Source organism: Echeneis naucrates, chromosome 18 (assembly GCF_900963305.1).
Source record: "Echeneis naucrates chromosome 18, fEcheNa1.1, whole genome shotgun sequence".
Taxonomy (NCBI): domain Eukaryota; kingdom Metazoa; phylum Chordata; class Actinopteri; order Carangiformes; family Echeneidae; genus Echeneis; species Echeneis naucrates.
This window is the reverse complement of record NC_042528.1, coordinates 13745452-13762539: the sequence shown is the minus strand read 5'-3', so window position 1 is coordinate 13762539 and position 17088 is coordinate 13745452. Positions and strand designations below refer to the sequence as shown.

The 17088-nt window shown below is 40.6% G+C and overlaps 1 protein-coding gene across 5 annotated transcripts in view; it reads left to right on the top strand.

The window, feature by feature from the left end:
- The first annotated feature begins 3496 nt into the window (after positions 1 to 3496).
- The window catches only part of map4k2 (mitogen-activated protein kinase kinase kinase kinase 2), a 30161-nt gene continuing 16569 nt past the window's right edge, over positions 3497 to 17088 (top strand). For 4 of the 5 annotated variants that reach the window (XM_029526993.1, XM_029526990.1, XM_029526991.1 and 1 more), the window contains exons 1-13: positions 3497 to 3855; positions 9756 to 9813; positions 10992 to 11082; positions 11392 to 11456; positions 12537 to 12592; positions 13177 to 13224; positions 13305 to 13347; positions 13476 to 13548; positions 14262 to 14393; positions 14558 to 14620; positions 14728 to 14809; positions 15755 to 15871; positions 16179 to 16257. In XM_029526993.1, the coding sequence (XP_029382853.1) occupies positions 3763 to 3855; positions 9756 to 9813; positions 10992 to 11082; positions 11392 to 11456; positions 12537 to 12592; positions 13177 to 13224; positions 13305 to 13347; positions 13476 to 13548; positions 14262 to 14393; positions 14558 to 14620; positions 14728 to 14809; positions 15755 to 15871; positions 16179 to 16257 (1000 nt within the window). In that variant the 5' untranslated portion in view covers positions 3497 to 3762. The remainder of the gene's footprint in view (positions 3856 to 9755; positions 9814 to 10991; positions 11083 to 11391; positions 11457 to 12536; positions 12593 to 13176; positions 13225 to 13304; positions 13348 to 13475; positions 13549 to 14261; positions 14394 to 14557; positions 14621 to 14727; positions 14810 to 15754; positions 15872 to 16178; positions 16258 to 17088) is intronic. The other variant, XM_029526994.1, reaches the window with a different exon arrangement.

Sequence of the window (17088 nt, the reverse complement as noted above, 5' to 3'; positions counted from 1 at the left end):
TTTTCTCAAATTTTTGGGTCTTTTGGAGTGGCATTAGTCTGGAAGAGGGCTTGATATACCTGAGAACTTATATTCCTATCTGTAATGTGGAATTGTCCCAGTCCATAGGCAGCAAAGATCTAGATCCAGCTCCACCTATGGAAAGATGTCTTAATGCTGCAGTCCTCTTTATTCAGTAAACACAGAGATGCATGTAGTTCTTATAATGCCAGACCCAAGAAATAATGGAGAGAAATTTCTAAATTTTCTAAATTGAAATTAAGTTAATTAATTAACTAATTAATTAAAAAAACTGAACATTTAATATTTGCTTTTTGTTTGTATCATATTTAATACATCAGGCATTCCACACAATTTGGGCAATAACATGAAGATGTAGATGTCCATGGTCATCTACATCTTTATTTTTTCAAACAGCTGCCATTTCAAATCTTTTGTATTTTGCCAGGTGGTGGTCTCAGAAATGTATGGATCACATATGATACAGCATTACAGGATTAACAGATCCATGATCTGAACTCTTTATCCTTTTAGCCTTCTCACCTCTACTTCATCCCCAGTCATGGATATGTTTTCATCGTGGAGCTGCATGTCTTTGGATTGTGAGAGGAAACTGGAGGACCAGGAACAGAGAACATTCAAACTTCACACAGAAAGATCATTTCAAAATGTTCGCTGTATCAGTGATTGACTGGAATGCTGAAATCAGAACCCTCTGAACCAATATGCTGTTCCACATCCATGAGATCAGATGCTGATCTCATGCATACGGTTTTCTGGGCAAATAAGAGCATTAGAAGCTGTGAGGAATAAGAGCTCTTTGGAAGTGAATCTTGAGAACTTCCTGCCATGAAAGTGTTTTTAGTAGAGATTATCTGTTTTACACAGCTGACACTTCACAGTAACATCACATGAGGAAGACATCAAGGTAAAGAACGCTTGAATAAACATGCCCACCTGTCTGTTTGTAGACGGGCAGAATATGTTTCAGTAAAGCCTGTAAACTGGAAACGGGTAAGCTGTAGAAAATGAGTTAGTGAGCTGTTTAGATGATGGAGGTTTACTTGTGGTTCCTATAGCCTCCAATCAGGAGACAATTCAGCAATTTTCAAGAGCAGGCTTAAAACTTTTCTATATGACAGAGCTCAGTTCTGAGTCTTTAGTTATGCTACTATAGGCCTAGACTGCTGAGGGAACGCTGAGCCTGGTTCTGCCTGAGGTTTCTGCCTCTTACAGGAATGTTTTCTTTGCCACTGTCGCCAAAGATCTTGCTCATCGGGGGATCTGTTGGGTCTCTTTAAATAAATTTATAAAGAGTTTGCTCTAGACCTGCTCTATATGTAAAGTGCCTTGATGTAACTTTGTTATGATTTGGCGCTATACAAATAAATCTGATTTGATTTGATTTGATGTTTCAATAAATACAGAATTAACCTCCATGGACCATTGAACAGAGATTAATCTTTCACAACAGCTTGCAGTGGGGTTTCCATAAAAAAACACACAACTCATACATCTATACAAATTACAACATACACACAATAAATAAACACAAAAAATGTAAATAACCACGACATAAAATAGAACGATACAGAATCAACTTGAGTATAACCATAGAGTATCCAGTGGATGTTAGTTCCAGGGCTATAAAGTGGAGCCAATGCTGAAGAACCTTAAACCGTCATTCCAAAGAGTAACTATCAGGTACGAATCAGGACACAATGATGGAACCAGATAGCTCAGGCTTGCTCACAGTTGTTTATTGCAGGTGGGGTCAAAACCAGGTAGGCAAATTAACAGAAAATGAATGCTGGAACACCGAGCTGATCTGGAACAGAAAGGAAGGGAAACGCAGCTTACACAAGGAGGGAAACAAAATACACAGGTGAAACACATTAGGGCAGGGAAGCTGGACCAGAAGCCAGGGATGAGGACAAAATAAAACAGGAGGTGACAAAACGAGAACAGAAAACTCAACTAAACCCTAACAATAGACACTTAGCACTAACTGACCCTGACAGTACCTCCCACAATATGCCAAAAGGGCACCCAGGATCTTTCCTCTGGGCCGTATCCCTCCCAGTCTTACAAGATACTGCAGGCCTTGGCCTCACCGCCTAACTACCAACAGCTTTTTCATGGTGTACACAGGTCCTCCACCAACGATTCGGGTGGGAGGAGGTGGTCTGGGGGCTGGAACAAGAGGACTCTCCTTGAAAGGCTGGATGCAGCTGACATGGAAGGTGAAGCGGATTCTGGAGGACCTGGGAAACTGCAGTCTAACAGCAGAGCGGTTAATAATCTTTGAGATGGGGAATGGTCCGATAAATCTAGGCGACAACTTACGGCACTGGACTTGGTGAGGGAGATCACGATAGCCACACCTTCTGTCCAGGAGTGTAGTCTGGAGCGGGGCGGTGGTGGTTGGCAGAGCTCTTGCAGGACTGTGAGGTTTTAAGGAGAGCTATCCTTGGAAGGACCCACATGCCTCGGCACCATCAGACCAGGATATCTTTCTCCAGGGCCCTGAAGCGAGGGGGTTGGTATCAAAAAAACCACTTGGAAGGGGGTTAAGCCTGAGGATGAAGAGGGCAGGATGTTGTGTGCAAACTCGACCCACGGTAGAGACTTAGACCAACTGGAGGGATTTTGAGAGGTGAGATAGCACAACCCATCTTCCAATTGTTGGTTCACCCTCTCGATTTGGCCGTTGCTCTGGGAGTGACAACCAGACATCATATTATAATGGCGCTCTTCCAGCGCCACTTTGACCGCCAGCAGCTCCTGGTCCCCCACCACGTACTTTCTTTTTGCAGCGGACAGCTTTCTAGAAAGCTCAGCACACAGATGAACCTTTCCATCCTTACCCATCCTCTGGAACAGGTCAGCACCAATCCCCGTATCTGAGGCGTCCACCTCAACAATGAATTGTTCTGCTGGTTTGGCAAGGACTGGAGCTGCTGCGAAGAATTTCCTTCAGGCGCTGGAAGACCTTCTCGGCAGGTGGAGAGGTGAGAACATGGAGGTGGGCAGCCACAGAGCTGAACCCCTTGATGAACTTCCTAGAGAAGTTGGCACACCCCAGAAAACATTGCAACTCCTTACGGGATGTGGGAGAAAGCCATTTAAGTACATCCTGTATTTTTGAAGGATCCATCTCGATATGACCGTTTGAGAGGATGTAGCCTAAAGTTAGCTGTTCCAGTTGGAAAAAGAAGTCAAATTGTATTGAAGTCTATGTGAAAATGGCTCCCATTCTGACTTGATTAATAAGATCATTAAATGTTTCTCTACTGAATTTAGGGTTCCAGTCACTATTCTTCAATATAATATAACGTTCATTTTGAAATGATGGCCCCATTCAGAGGATAATCGTGATGGACAGACTACACCACCCAATCATGATACAGTACAGAGCAGGTCACGCCTCTTCAGCTCCACCTTCTCCTGATGAAGTGGAGGCTCCAAATCACTTTCTCTTAAGTCAGCGGGTGACTTCATGGTGGGCTGACACTTTGAAACAAGTTTCTACTTATCTCAGCGAGAAGAGAAAATCCTTTCTGTGCCTGACCCTGTTGACGCCGTCTGCGCATGCGTGATCACCACAGCGCCTCCTGTACTTTCCTCGCGTGCTCGTGTGGTTGTGTGTGTCAGGTGTGCGTTGGTGTCCCGTCTGCGATCAGCCCTGTGTGTGTGTTGATCTGCTGCGACAGCGGCCGGGATGTGTGAGTAAGAAACCCGGCCAGAGAGGTGTCTGCAAACATGGACAGGATAGGGGTGTCATTCCAGGACCCTTTGGATGAATATGAGTTAATACACAGGCTTGGGTGCGGCACCTATGGAGATGTTTTCAAGGTAAGTCAAAGATTTCGTCGTATTTTCAGGAAAATAAAATCAAGAGACTAAAAGGTTTCTCACTTCCTGTCATCAAGGTGAAACTGTATGATATGAGAAGTGTGTGCACTACTTCATGTGACAAGAGGACTCATCAGCTCTCAGGGTTCAGTTTAATGTGCATTTTCTTGGTAAATGACAACAGGAAGCTACTACACTTAATATGCACATTATGAAGTCTATCTGAGATACTAAAGCCCTTCAACACATTCAGCTCTGAAAGAAACAGAATTCTCTTATTATCTTACCAAGCAGTGTCAGCCTGTTGCTCCAGTGGCACTACAGGCTTGTGCTGCTTTCACATATGTGATACACATATTATAATGTGCGTCATTTTCTTGAAAATCTGCAGTTTTTAGTAAAAGAAAAATCAAAAAAATCTGCTATTTATGACAACATATTTGGTATTTAAAGGGTAGATATCCTCTGTGCCTTTGTGGTCAATAGAAAAGTATTTTCTCACTCGATTTTGGTGTCAGGATGCAAACTTCCTGTGCTGTGAACCCGCCCTGGTGCCTTGTGCTTCCTGCCGAAGACAAACAAGAGTTGTGTTATATTTTCTATATATGTGTGTGCCAATGTGGATCATCAAATCATATCTGTTGGTGTCATATCTCTTTCAAATCTGATTTCTCATCCAGCCATCCAGTTATTGATCATTTTTGGACTTCTGAGGGTTTGTATACACACAGGGTCACATGAGGGACTGAGGGCAGAGGTGTTAAACCTTGATGAGGTAAAGACTGTAGGAATATAGCATGAATTCGTTGTTCACTGATAAAATGAGATCACACTAGAGATGTAATCCTCATTGAATATGTTGGCATGTTATCTAACACTGTCACCCATGTGGACTCTGACTTTGTTGTATGTTTTTTGTAATAATTTGATGTAAACTGTTGATCATTATATTCATATGGTCAGTAACAATAAAGCATAAAGAGATGCTTCATATCGACCTTGATGGCTTTGGCTTGGATTAGGTCTCAAGGTTTGACTAGGACTCGACTTAGACTCTCTTTTAGCAATTTGGATTTGGATTTCAGAATTTAAATATTGTGTTTTACACCATATCCATAACATTTTGACATGAATGGGACCAGTTATACAGTAAAAGACAATAGACAAAACTCCTTAATCTTTAAGGATATGTGATATAGCTTAGCACAGAGTGGTACATAAGAGCACTGTAGCTCAACCTCAGGTTTTCTTTTACATCACTTGGATGGCCGAATTTGTCTGAATGTGTCTCTTACCTTTAGAAGACATGGCACAAAGATGCATTTTGGGAAGCAGGCAAGTTGGTTGGTTACTTTGACACTGAGCAACAACCTAAACCTGACAGAAACAGTATTCTCTAATGTCAGTGGCCTCTTTCAGCTGTATAATGCTCCACTTCACTGTAGCAACAGTTCAGGAATGGTTTGAGGAACAACAACCAGTTCAGTGTAAACTGGGCTCCAGATTCCCCAAATCTCAGTCCAATTCAGCATCTGTGGGATAAGGTGGAAAAAAAATCCAGATCTGCAGCTAATGCCTTGATCCAGATACCATAGCTCACCTTTAGAGGTCTAATGGAGTCCATGGCTGTTTTAGAGCGTCACAGTATTAGGCAGGTGTTGTTGATATACTCTGTGTCATATTCTATAAATCGGCTCTCAGTTTACTGATGCATTATTTTCGTTACTGCAGCAAAACAAATCTTATATTTATGTTATGTTGGCCCACGAAGGTTCCTCCTGTTGGAGCCCTTGTGGTCCAGGAGGGGAAGGAAACATATGAAGGCCTTTGAAATGCAATGTCTAGTCTTACCACTGTGATAAAGTCAGTCTTCAGAAGCAGTCTCTTTGGGATAAGACTCCTGACACAGTTGAGGTTTGAACTTTGAACTTGTAGCTTTTAAATGATGGCAAGAGGTAGAAGAGATGTGCTGCTCACTCTGTTATAATTGGAACATGATGACCTCCCAAGAAGATAAAACTCCATCATCTGTACGTTGTGATTTTAAGGCTTATTTTTCCATGCTAGGTACATAGACATTTTGTTAGGTGCACAGCTATAGACCATTTCCTCTCAATATGACCAAAATAAGACACCCTGATGGTTTTAAGGGGATGAGGATTTAAGTTTTTGTGCTGGTTCTGTCATTGTGGTTTGTTCTAAAAGGACATGGATGTTAGATTTAACATCCATGTATTGACTGCTGCTCTGAACTTTAACCAGCATGCTGCATTTATGAAGAAAACACCTGCTTGGCCTTTGCGTTATTTTTATTGTGACACTGCAATTTGTCTCTGTTATGTATCGCTTCTTTTATGACTATTGAATATTGGTATCAATGTTCCTGATGGCTGAAATGTCTGACCTATATAGTATTCCAATTGGTAACACTGTAACTATCCTGAAACACATTTATTCTCTACATTTATATTCACGTAACCCATTACAGAGGTTGTGTACATTTTCTACCATCTAAAGAGATTTAAACAGAGTTCTGCAGCTGTTTTACGTAGATTATGGCTGTCAGAACAAATGCCATCCCAATGTGAGGTCACCCATTGGTTTGTGAACTGCTGCTTTGAAGCCTTCAGTTTTTTAATTGTTTTTTTAAAACCAAAAGTGACCAAAAGTTTGGAGAAGGTGGGAAGGAATGAGGACTTGATCTGAAGCTTTGTACTCTAGCCTGATTGGATGGTGCATTCTGTCAAACACACAGTAGCCACGCCCCAATTCATCCCTTGCTTTATTTCCAACCTTCCTCCTGGTTCCATCATTCAATAAAGGAACATTATGTTGTAGCTTTTGAAGAGTTAAGTCTAGTAGCTGAAACCACGATCTTATTAGGAACACATTTACTTAGTTGATAAATAAAGGGAGAAGTAGAGACATTTCCCTTAGACTTCAATACAATCTGACTCCTTTTTACAACCAGTGGAGTCATATATCAGATATAAGAGAATAATATGCAAGATGGAGGAGAAAATTTCTCAACATTTTCCACTGTAGCAAGTTTTAGTACATTGTCACACCTGCAATGGTGTTTCATATGTGTTGTGATGACACTACGAATCAGTATTGTTGTGTCCTTTAGTTTAACGTTGTCTGGTGCAGTGATTTACAGCAGTAGTTGAAATGATTTAACCTGATCAATGGTACTGTTGAATACTTGACTTCTGGAGTAGCTAGAATGGTGGCCAATCTCGAGGCTGACCACAACTCAGGACTGGACAGCACATTGGCACATGCACACAGACATAATTATAATGTTCTGGGAGTGGTTATATCCAATTTTGTTTTTGTTTTTCCACTGGAAATGCATCAGAACTGTAAGAAAAATAAGCTTGTCTGAGTCTTATCCACGTGTAAATGTGATTTATTTTTTTATGTAGATTCTTTTTTATATCAGGCCTTTTGCAAAGCTCCTTCCAAAATGATGTTGTTCAGGAACTGTACTTTAGGACAACTGAGGTTGTGCCTTGTGACGAGTGTGAGTTTGATTACATGACAAATTCTGGCATACACATTAGCCTAGGCGCGGAACGATATGGGCCACAATCAGACATATTTTCATTTGGAAAAAGTTGAACTGCAATATTTATCCAATGCTAACATTAGCCACCATGAGCAACGTCATACCAGACCAAAAATGTTTACTGATCTTACAGCCATTTTATTGTTTATGACTTCATCTCTCAACTTCCTACAATACATGTTCCCTTTCATCAACAACCACTTTTTTTTAACAGCATTGTCTTATTTCTGACTCAGAGACCATTTGGGTGATCAAAGTAAAATAAACCTTCCCCCCTCCCTCTCAACATTTTGGACGTAATGTTGAACAGCTGTCATTTCAGGCTTGGCTGAGTAGAAACCATGTGAGAGACATTACTATCAGTGTCAGTAGTCACAGGAAGTCCTGTGTTAGAACAGGAAAGAAAACAGGAAGTGAATGCAGACATGCCGCAGGTTGTGTACAGGCAAGCTGCTGGCTCCTGTTGGCTGCTGCCTTATTTGATGTGGATGCCGAGAGTGAAAAGTAGACCATCAATAATGCAGGTTCATTGCAGGTTTATCCTTGCTGGTTACTACTGAGAGTAGATTTCTGTAATCTGTACCTCACCTCAAATACTCACCAATTGTATGTTGACACCTCAGGTCATTGATTTGATGACCTCACGAAGTGATGATGATAAGAACCTGATTCATGATTGTTTTATTTTTCATGGTTTGGTCCCTGTTTACAAGCCTTTCTGTGCAGTGTTTGCATGTTCTGCCCATGCTTGTGTGGGTTTGCTCCCACCATCTTCAGACATGCATGTCTAGGTTGATTTGTGATTTGAAATTGTCCATAGGTCTGAGTGTGAGTGAGTGGTCATCTCTGTCTGTGTCTGTGTGTTGGCCCAACAATGGACTGGTCACCTGTCCAAGGTGTACCCTGCCCTCACCCAGTGTGAGGTGAGACTGGCCCCAGCAACCCCCATGACCCGGAAATGGATAAGTGGTGGAAGGTGGATGAATGAATGATGTTTGGAAGTGATGCTCCCAGGAACCAGTATTTGAAGTTTCATATGTCACAGCTGAGGTACAAGGTGCTGTCAACAAAGACATTTGGGTCAAACTCAAAACAACATAAAAATTTTATGATGAGAAATATCACATTCGGGTCAAATTCTTGATGATTTTGATATTATATTATATATATATTGACATTTGATGTTATTATTTCATTTACAATGTGCTCAGACCAGAGGTCTCCAACTCCAGTCCTGGAGAGCTACTGTCCTGCATGTTTTAGATGTCAGGTGTGTTGGAAATGCTTTTATTTTCAGAAAGAAAACCGTATTCTAGAAATAATGGAGGTACAACTTTTCTCATTAATGTAACGCAGCATTCCATTGAAATCTTTCTGAGTCTCCAGATGTTCAAGGTTTAAATAGATCTAATTGATGTCAGAATTGCACATTTTTACTCTAACAAGCTGTGATGACGACGTTGATTGATTGCTCCATTAGTCACTTTGACTCTGCATTTAATCAATTGGAGCAAGTTATTGATCTGCTGTGGCTCCTCATGGACCCCAGATGATTAACTCTGTGATGATCCCTACAACGGATAGTCATCACAGCCACAGAATAAATCTGCTAAATGACGCTACTGTCGGTCTGTATGAGTCGGATATGCTTCTTTGCCAACACCATTAGACCCTTCCATTGAAGCAGTATGAGGTCAAAGTTTGGGAGCGGTAGTAGCCTGGACTAATTAGTCATTCATCATCATGGTGGCAAACTGAGCAGTTGGATAAATGCCCAGGCTTTGTTTTTTTAGTGGAGTCCAACCAGGACTTGTCTGTGAAAGTGTAGTGGGAAAAAAAAGCCCAGCACTGGACCTCAGTCAGGAATATTGTTTTGATTTTTGTCCTACATTTTTTTGACATTCTTCTAACGGCACAGATTTGTTGCTTGTCTTTTTTTTTAACTCGATGAAAGTTCCTTTCAAAAAATGTATGTTTGTGCAATTGGCATGTGTTGCTATATTTATGTTTGCTTCATCTGAACAGCTGAGCTCAAATTCCTGTCATGATAGAGGTGCTAACCTTGAATAACATTGAAAGACATCAGGCATTCAGCTCTGACCCTGCTCAGTTTTTACTGGTTTTTCCTCTTCTGACTGAACTCGGTATTTATTTCACTGTTTTATTTATAACCCTTGTGTGCAGTTTTGTGATTGTGTGCTTGCCTATTTCGGTTTGGTTGCAGTTTGACATTTCCTCCTTTGGATGACTTTAAACAAAACAAAGTATCATAGCTATGGTTTTGTTTTACTCATTACATCAACATTAATGTATTTTCTGTCTCTATCAGGCTCGTAACATCAAGACAGCTGAACTGGCAGCAATCAAGATTGTCAAGCTGGATCCAGGTATGAGGACTGTCTGAACACACTGACCTTACTCATTCACAGATCATTGTGACAGGATTCTGTGATTTAGATTGTTCTCTTTCCTGCTGAAATCATTTTTTAAAAATTAGATTTGAGGTCCATATAACTTTTATTCAGTTGACTTAAGCAGCACAGTTCACACATTGATGGTGAAAACATTACCTGCAAAGCATGACAAAGAGAACATTTGAAAAAATCTCATGAGTGGAATAAAGTGCAGTTAAAAATATCGGCAGTTTGTCACTCATACACAGCTGTTAAAAGGAACAGAAACCAGATAATCCAGGTCTTGGAGCTGCAGGTTTGACCAGGTGCAGTGTGACCTGTTGCTGGCCCAATTCTGACCAAATGTGATTTTGTGTTTCTCAGCACTACATGTGACATTAAAACAACGGAACATATGCACATTTCAAGAGTTTGTTGATTTCCATAACCACTTCATTCTGCTGGTACTGTGAAGTGAGCCTGTGCTCATTGTGTGCAACAGTGCACCAATACCCTCTTCCTGGACTCAACTTCCTGCTGAGTCACAGTGGAAGAAGAGGACCACAAAGAGGGAATTTTTACCCTCATATTCAGAAAAACTGCTAAAGCCTCGTTGAATCTATGACAAAACTCTGGGACACTGAAAGAGGACTAACATAATATCAGGAAGAAACCTCAGACTTAAAAAAAAGATGAGCATAGCCTCTGTGACATTGCCTACAGCTTCCTGAAGTTCAGCGGGGTACTGCATCATCACTGTCTTGGCAGTGTCTGAGTTAACCGTCTATCCAAAAATTGGCGAAGAGATGTGATGATGAGATTTTGCTTCATGCAAGTTTGCGTTAAGTGCATAAAACCACTCAAAAAGGCCACACCCTCAATTTAAAATACTTTCAGTGAGTCCCCACAGACTTCTGGGGCCAGATTCTAGTGGCCCTTAAAGAGACTATGGTTGCATTTTTGGCTTTTCTATTGCTGATTCAAACACAACAAAACTCCAGACTGATTTTTTATGCTGCGTTTTGATTGATGCTACATTTGATAAAACGTCATACTAAATGTTTTAGTCAAGCTGAAAGCGCATTGAATCATCCCTTCTGTCTAATACAGATAATACACGCCTACCTTGTGGTTACTGGTCTATAACTGCTTGCTTTTCTTTCTGTCTTCAGGTGATGACATCACATCCATCCAGCAAGAGATCACAATGATGAAGGAGTGCAAACACAAAAACATAGTGGCCTACTTTGGCAGCTATCACAGGTGCTGTGTGTCTCCAGCTGTCCTCCTCACATGTGTGGGATTCCTGGGGTTGTTGGTGGACTGAAGCATGAGGAATTTGACTTTTATCTTCCTCCCTTTGCTTCTGGATTCCTCGCCCACTGCCTCTGGTCTTCAGTTAGATTGTTGGCACAATAGCTTGTGAATGACTGTATATTTGTGGGAGTGAAGCATTAGCTCCAGGGTATTAGGGACTGTCTGCTTACCTTTGATACTGAGTACTGATTCTTACAGTCAATGTACAGAGCATATGTTACAACACCAACATAAAGGTTGCGTTTCTCTCTGCAGGAACACCAAGCTGTGGATCTGCATGGAGTACTGTGGTGGAGGGTCACTCCAGGACATTTACCACGGTACAAATACACACATGAAAAATTCAGATTGTTTTACATCCAGATGACTTTCATTTTAATGTTATGTACAGCATATTCTAAAAGTTGCTGCAGTAAATGAAAAGTTATAAACAAGCAGCAAGAGCAAAATACTCATGTTGTGCTGGCACAGACTTAATCATGGGAAAGCAAGCTCTGTGATTCAAAACAGCAATCTTCACTGTGGTTCATACACCGTTTGACATCAGCTCTCACTGACGAATAAAGCTAATGTGGCTTTCAGTTTTCCAGCTACGGAAAATTTTCAGGTAGTATTTCATTTGTAATGTACAGAAGCTATTTATATATATTTTATGTTTGCATAGTGGTGTCAAACTGATCTTCTCCTCTGGCTCTGGCAGAGACAACACAGTGTTGAGAAAAGTACATTGGCCCAGAATGGCTACAGAGTATATAAGATTTTTATCAAGACCTCATTTTATTACAGTGAGTGCTCAAAACGCGATCGTGCCTGAGATAAAATGGAGCTGACTGGATGACGTTAACAAGAGAATTCACATATCCAGTGTCACATGTCCAGTTTTCAAATTAAGGTTCGAACACACAAGTATATACCAAACACATTTTCACAGTCTAAGTCAGAATCAAGTCCCCCTATTGTCTTTATAATTTAGACTGATGGTAAAACATTAAAATGCTAAACAAACTAACAAACAAACAAAATCACTGAAAATTTTCAAAATAAAAGTTCCATATTTGTACATTGAAACAGCTGCAGATGCAATGCATTTACCACAAAGGGCAGAATACAGATTCGTTTCAAATAAAGGAATGGCAGGTCTGATTTGACCACAGGGCTTCAGGGGGAGAAATGATGTGTTGTGTTGGCTCTCTCTTTATATACACAACAGCATTTTGGGCATTCAGTGTGAAAACATTTGGCCTTGACGTACAGATTTTCCCTCTCAGGACTTTGCAGCCACTTTGGAGTTATGTAGTCAGAAATTTCTCCCTTCTTTTAAGAAATTAACCTGGCAGGCTTTCTCTTTTTACCTCCTCCTAAGTCTATAAATCACTTGATGAATGAACTGTTCCTTACAGTGACAGGGCCATTAAGGGAGAAGCAGATAGCGTACATGTGCAGAGAAACCCTACAGGTAAGAGACTTTTTGGGCAAGAGACTGTTGTCGTTGTGTTGTGAAAACTCTAAAGTGAGACTTCTGACAGAGTGAGTTTTTCCAGCAGCAGAGCAGCTAAATGGTGTTTAACTTTGCCAGACCACTAAGTATATAGTCAAGGTAACTGTGGCTGCAGCAGAATGAGGGGATGAACACACACATTGTGATCAATCTTCTGCTCACTTCTTTACTTTTGAGGACAACAACACAGAGGAAGGAAATCACAGAAAAGAATGAGAAAAGGTCTTTTTTTTCTTGTCAATCCACATTTATTCACATTTGCATCTGAAATAAGCTGATGGTGAGGACTGCTCACAGTGAAAAACAACTGATTGACTCTGGACTCCTAACACATATAACTGAAGACATTTTCTTGTTATTAATCATGATCTTTAAAAAAGTTTAATGTTTCTTTTTGCACATTTTACCTTTGTAAATCTTTTTAACATTTACTCATTTGTTTCCCAAGTTAAACTCAACATGTTTTTCACCAATATAAAATGGTCCACAACTCAAAAGTAAGTCATAGTAAAATATGTATATTTACACTGTTTTTATTGCAGGGTTTGTATTACCTGCATGAAACAGGCAAAATGCATCGAGACATAAAGGTACGGCAATTTTTTAAAATCTTTTAACTGCACTATATGTAAACAGATAACTCGTGTAACGGTGGGTGTCTTCTGTGCAGGGAGCCAACATCCTTTTGACAGAGAGAGGAGATGTGAAACTGGGTCAGTAGTGATCTGTGTAGGACACACACCCAAACAATACCTAGAGGACCACTCAAACTTGTTCAATAGGCCATCTACACAGGATTCACCCCACTCAGCTTCAGTTCATTTGTCTCTTCTGTTTTCAGCTGACTTTGGAGTGGCAGCAGAGATCAGCGCCTCGGTGATGAAGAGGAAGTCTTTTATAGGAACCCCCTACTGGTAAGATGAATGGAGCGGACCTCTGTCTGTTTACAGAACCATGCAAACTGAAATTCAGCCTTGAGGGGACTTTTCAGTGGCAGGGTATCATTTTAATAAAGGTTACAACTGACCAATACTTTCTACCAATATGTCTCAGTATATCTGGTCAGAAAATACAATGACACATTTCCCCTGGTACACACTCTCCTGTCTTTAAGTACTTTATTTTAAGAAGTAATATCCCATATGTGTTATGCTAAATATAGGAAACCTGCACTTGTGCAGTCTGTATTTAGATGTAAGGAGAACCAATTTCCCAATTACATGGCTCTCATGAATTCCATTGATGAATCTCTCAGAAATGATTAAAGGCCTTCTGTTTTTGAATAACTCAGTTACATGATACATATGGTAAGGGTCAAAGCCTGATATATCTTCATTTCCCTGACTTCCAAACATTATTATACAAAGTTACACTGATATTTTGCCTTTCCAGCAAATACTCACCATGACACAAAGTGTGGATGAATCTGCTTTTCACAATCATCCCAACCAAATGCACTCCTTCCTTCTGTTTGTCTTTCTTTATTGACTTTCAAAATGAAATCTGTGCATATATTGTACGATATCACATCATATTGTTCATATCAGAAATGAACCAGTGAAGCAGCAGGGAAAGGTGAGTTTCTGCTGCACTCTGACATTTCCTTCCTCTCTGTTTTTCTGTGCAGGATGGCTCCAGAGGTGGCTGCAGTGGAGAAAAATGGAGGATACAACCACCTGTGTGATATATGGGCCATCGGCATCACTGCCATTGAGCTAGCTGAGCTCCAACCGCCGATGTTTGACCTCCACCCAATGCGGTGAGTCAGCACAGACAACAGGGACAGCTGGAGACAGACTTAATGCAACCTGTGTGACGTCAAAGCCGAGTAACAAACAGCTTGTGTTTTATTTCCCAACAGTCACTTGCATATAAAGAGTGAAGCCATTTTCCAGTTTGGTGATTTTTAAAACTATGTTTCAGTGCACTGATGTTGATGTCCAAGAGCAGCTTCCAGCCCCCAAAATTAAAGGATAAATCCAAGTGGTGCGTTGCCTCTTCCCTTTAAAATCTGATATTTTTTCCTCCTGAATCTGATCATTTTTTTCTAGATATAGAATTTCTTTCCCTCCTTTGCTGCTCTCTCTCTGCAGGTCTGCAGGTTTCCACAGCTTTGTAAAGATGTCTCTCATTAAAAATCCTCGTAAAAGACCATCAGCTGAGACACTGTTACAGGTTAGCTGTATCTTTATTTCTTCTTTTCTTTTCTTCTTTCAGCTTTTCCCTATTTTGCGGTCACCATAGCAAGTCGGTTCTGTGACTTACATGATTGATTTAGTTCTATTTTTCACACTGGATGCCCTTCCTGTCCCAACCCTCCCCTATCATCTGGGCTTGGGACCAGCATAAGCCTAACACTGGTTTGCCTTGTGGCTGGGGTTTGAAGCCGGGGCCCCAGGGTCCGTTAGCTTCTTTTGTTATAGCTGGTCATTAATGGAAAGTATTTATGAATCCCTACATATCCAGGAAAAGATGGGTGAATCTTATCTTCATTTATTACATTTATGCAGATCAGTCTACGCATACTTGGAGTTAGACAACACAATAGAAATTGAACTGAATTTCAAGGTCCAAAGTTTATTTATTGTCATTTACACGTTTGCACATGCCACAACATTTGTACTCAGGCCCAGCAGTATACAATATAATAAGTCAAAAATAATCTTTTGTAATGAGTCATATATTGAGAGAAAACGTGCTCAATCAGGCGTGGAGCTCACCTGTCTAGCATCCGCTCGGTAGAGGCTGTGTTTTAACCTAGTTGTTCTGGTCTTATTGCACTGCAGCCTCTTGCCTGAGGGGAGGGGGAAGACATTATTCTATTAAAATCTGCTTAAACACTGTTTCTGTAAACACTGCATCTCTAAATTTCAGTAATGTTTGACGTTTGGACAAAACAGCGCTTCATGCTGGACTGGACTGGATGTTTTTCACATTTTATGACATTTTAATGATTTCTCAATTCATCAAATCTTCAAGACAATAGCAGCAATGCAGTGGTCTGGAACCAACTTAGCAATTTCTCGACACAGGCTGAAATTTTGACAGTGACGTTGTGGTTTATTTAGAATACATATGATATTTTCTGATGTCCAAGGCTGTGATAACTTGTTCCCCCAGCATCCATTTGTGACACAGTTACTGACACGTGGCCTGGTGATTGAGCTTCTGTTAATGGCTGAATACCCTGAGCTCTCTTCCACCCACACACATACCCTAGACGACTACGAATTGGAGGTCAGTACTGAGCTGAAATGAAAAAGTGGCAGAAAATAAAAATAAAACTGGGTTATAATATAATATATATAGTTTTCTGTTTATATTATTACAATAAATTACAAAAGACATACAAAAGATGTAGAAAATACAGTATGTGTTTACATACAGACCTTGAGGGATCTGTTGTCGAGTAAATTCCTCAAAGAATATTTGTAAAAATTACTTGAATGAATTACACTGTGTTTGTATCCAGTGATGATTTTTATTCTATATAGTGAGCACTCTTTTCATTTTCTCTTTTGTCCTCTAAATGTTGTTTCGTCAGGCTGGGGAAATGGCTCCCAACAAGATTCAGTCAGCAGGGAAGCACCTGCCTGTAGAGAGGACCCTGTCTGAAGAGCAATGTGAGGATGCACCCACACAAACACACTTTCAAACAGCTTTATAAAGTCCAACATTATGAGAACTTTAGACTTTTTCAAGGAAGCTGTTAGAGTTAGGGAGTGCTTAATGCACAGACATTAAAGGCCTTGGTTGTGCACTTTGGTAAGATTCTCATCCGTGTAGACTATTTAAAAGCAGAGGATTGCAGGCATCAGGCATTCTAGTTCAAAAGGGGTCCCATCTATTACTTCCAATGAAATGGAGAAAACAGCCCCCTGGGGGGTCATGACGATCATCATATTTCATTTGTTGAAAATACTCTGCAGCTTCTACAGATCAACATGTTTCCACCACTGGGATTATGTTAGCATGGTGATGGTAGCATTTGGTTTAAAACCCCACAGAGATGTTAGCCTGACTGCAGACTTATTTTACTGAACTTTGGACATGCTAGCTGTTTCAAGTCTTCATGCTAAACTAACGTAAAGTTGTGACTTCAGCTCTAACATGAGATGATCTGAACATTTTACTGTGTTTTGTTTTGTCAACACTGAACAGCCAACACACGTTCAAATGCACTTCATGGCTTTGCTTGTGACTCCATGCCTGCATATGTAAATGTACTGTATGTCAGCTGTACTTGCTGATGAGTTGCTTCATTGTCCACCAAGTCTGCCAGTGCCGTAATCTCCATAATATGAATACGAACAAAAGCCTCTCAGTGAGCCTGCTGATGGCTTCCCTTGTTCTGTTGCCCGTCCATACATGTGGGGCAGAGGCTGCATCAGAGGATGGCACTGAGAACATGCCACTGGTGTGTGACAGACAGTGCTACTTCTGTGCACTCGCTG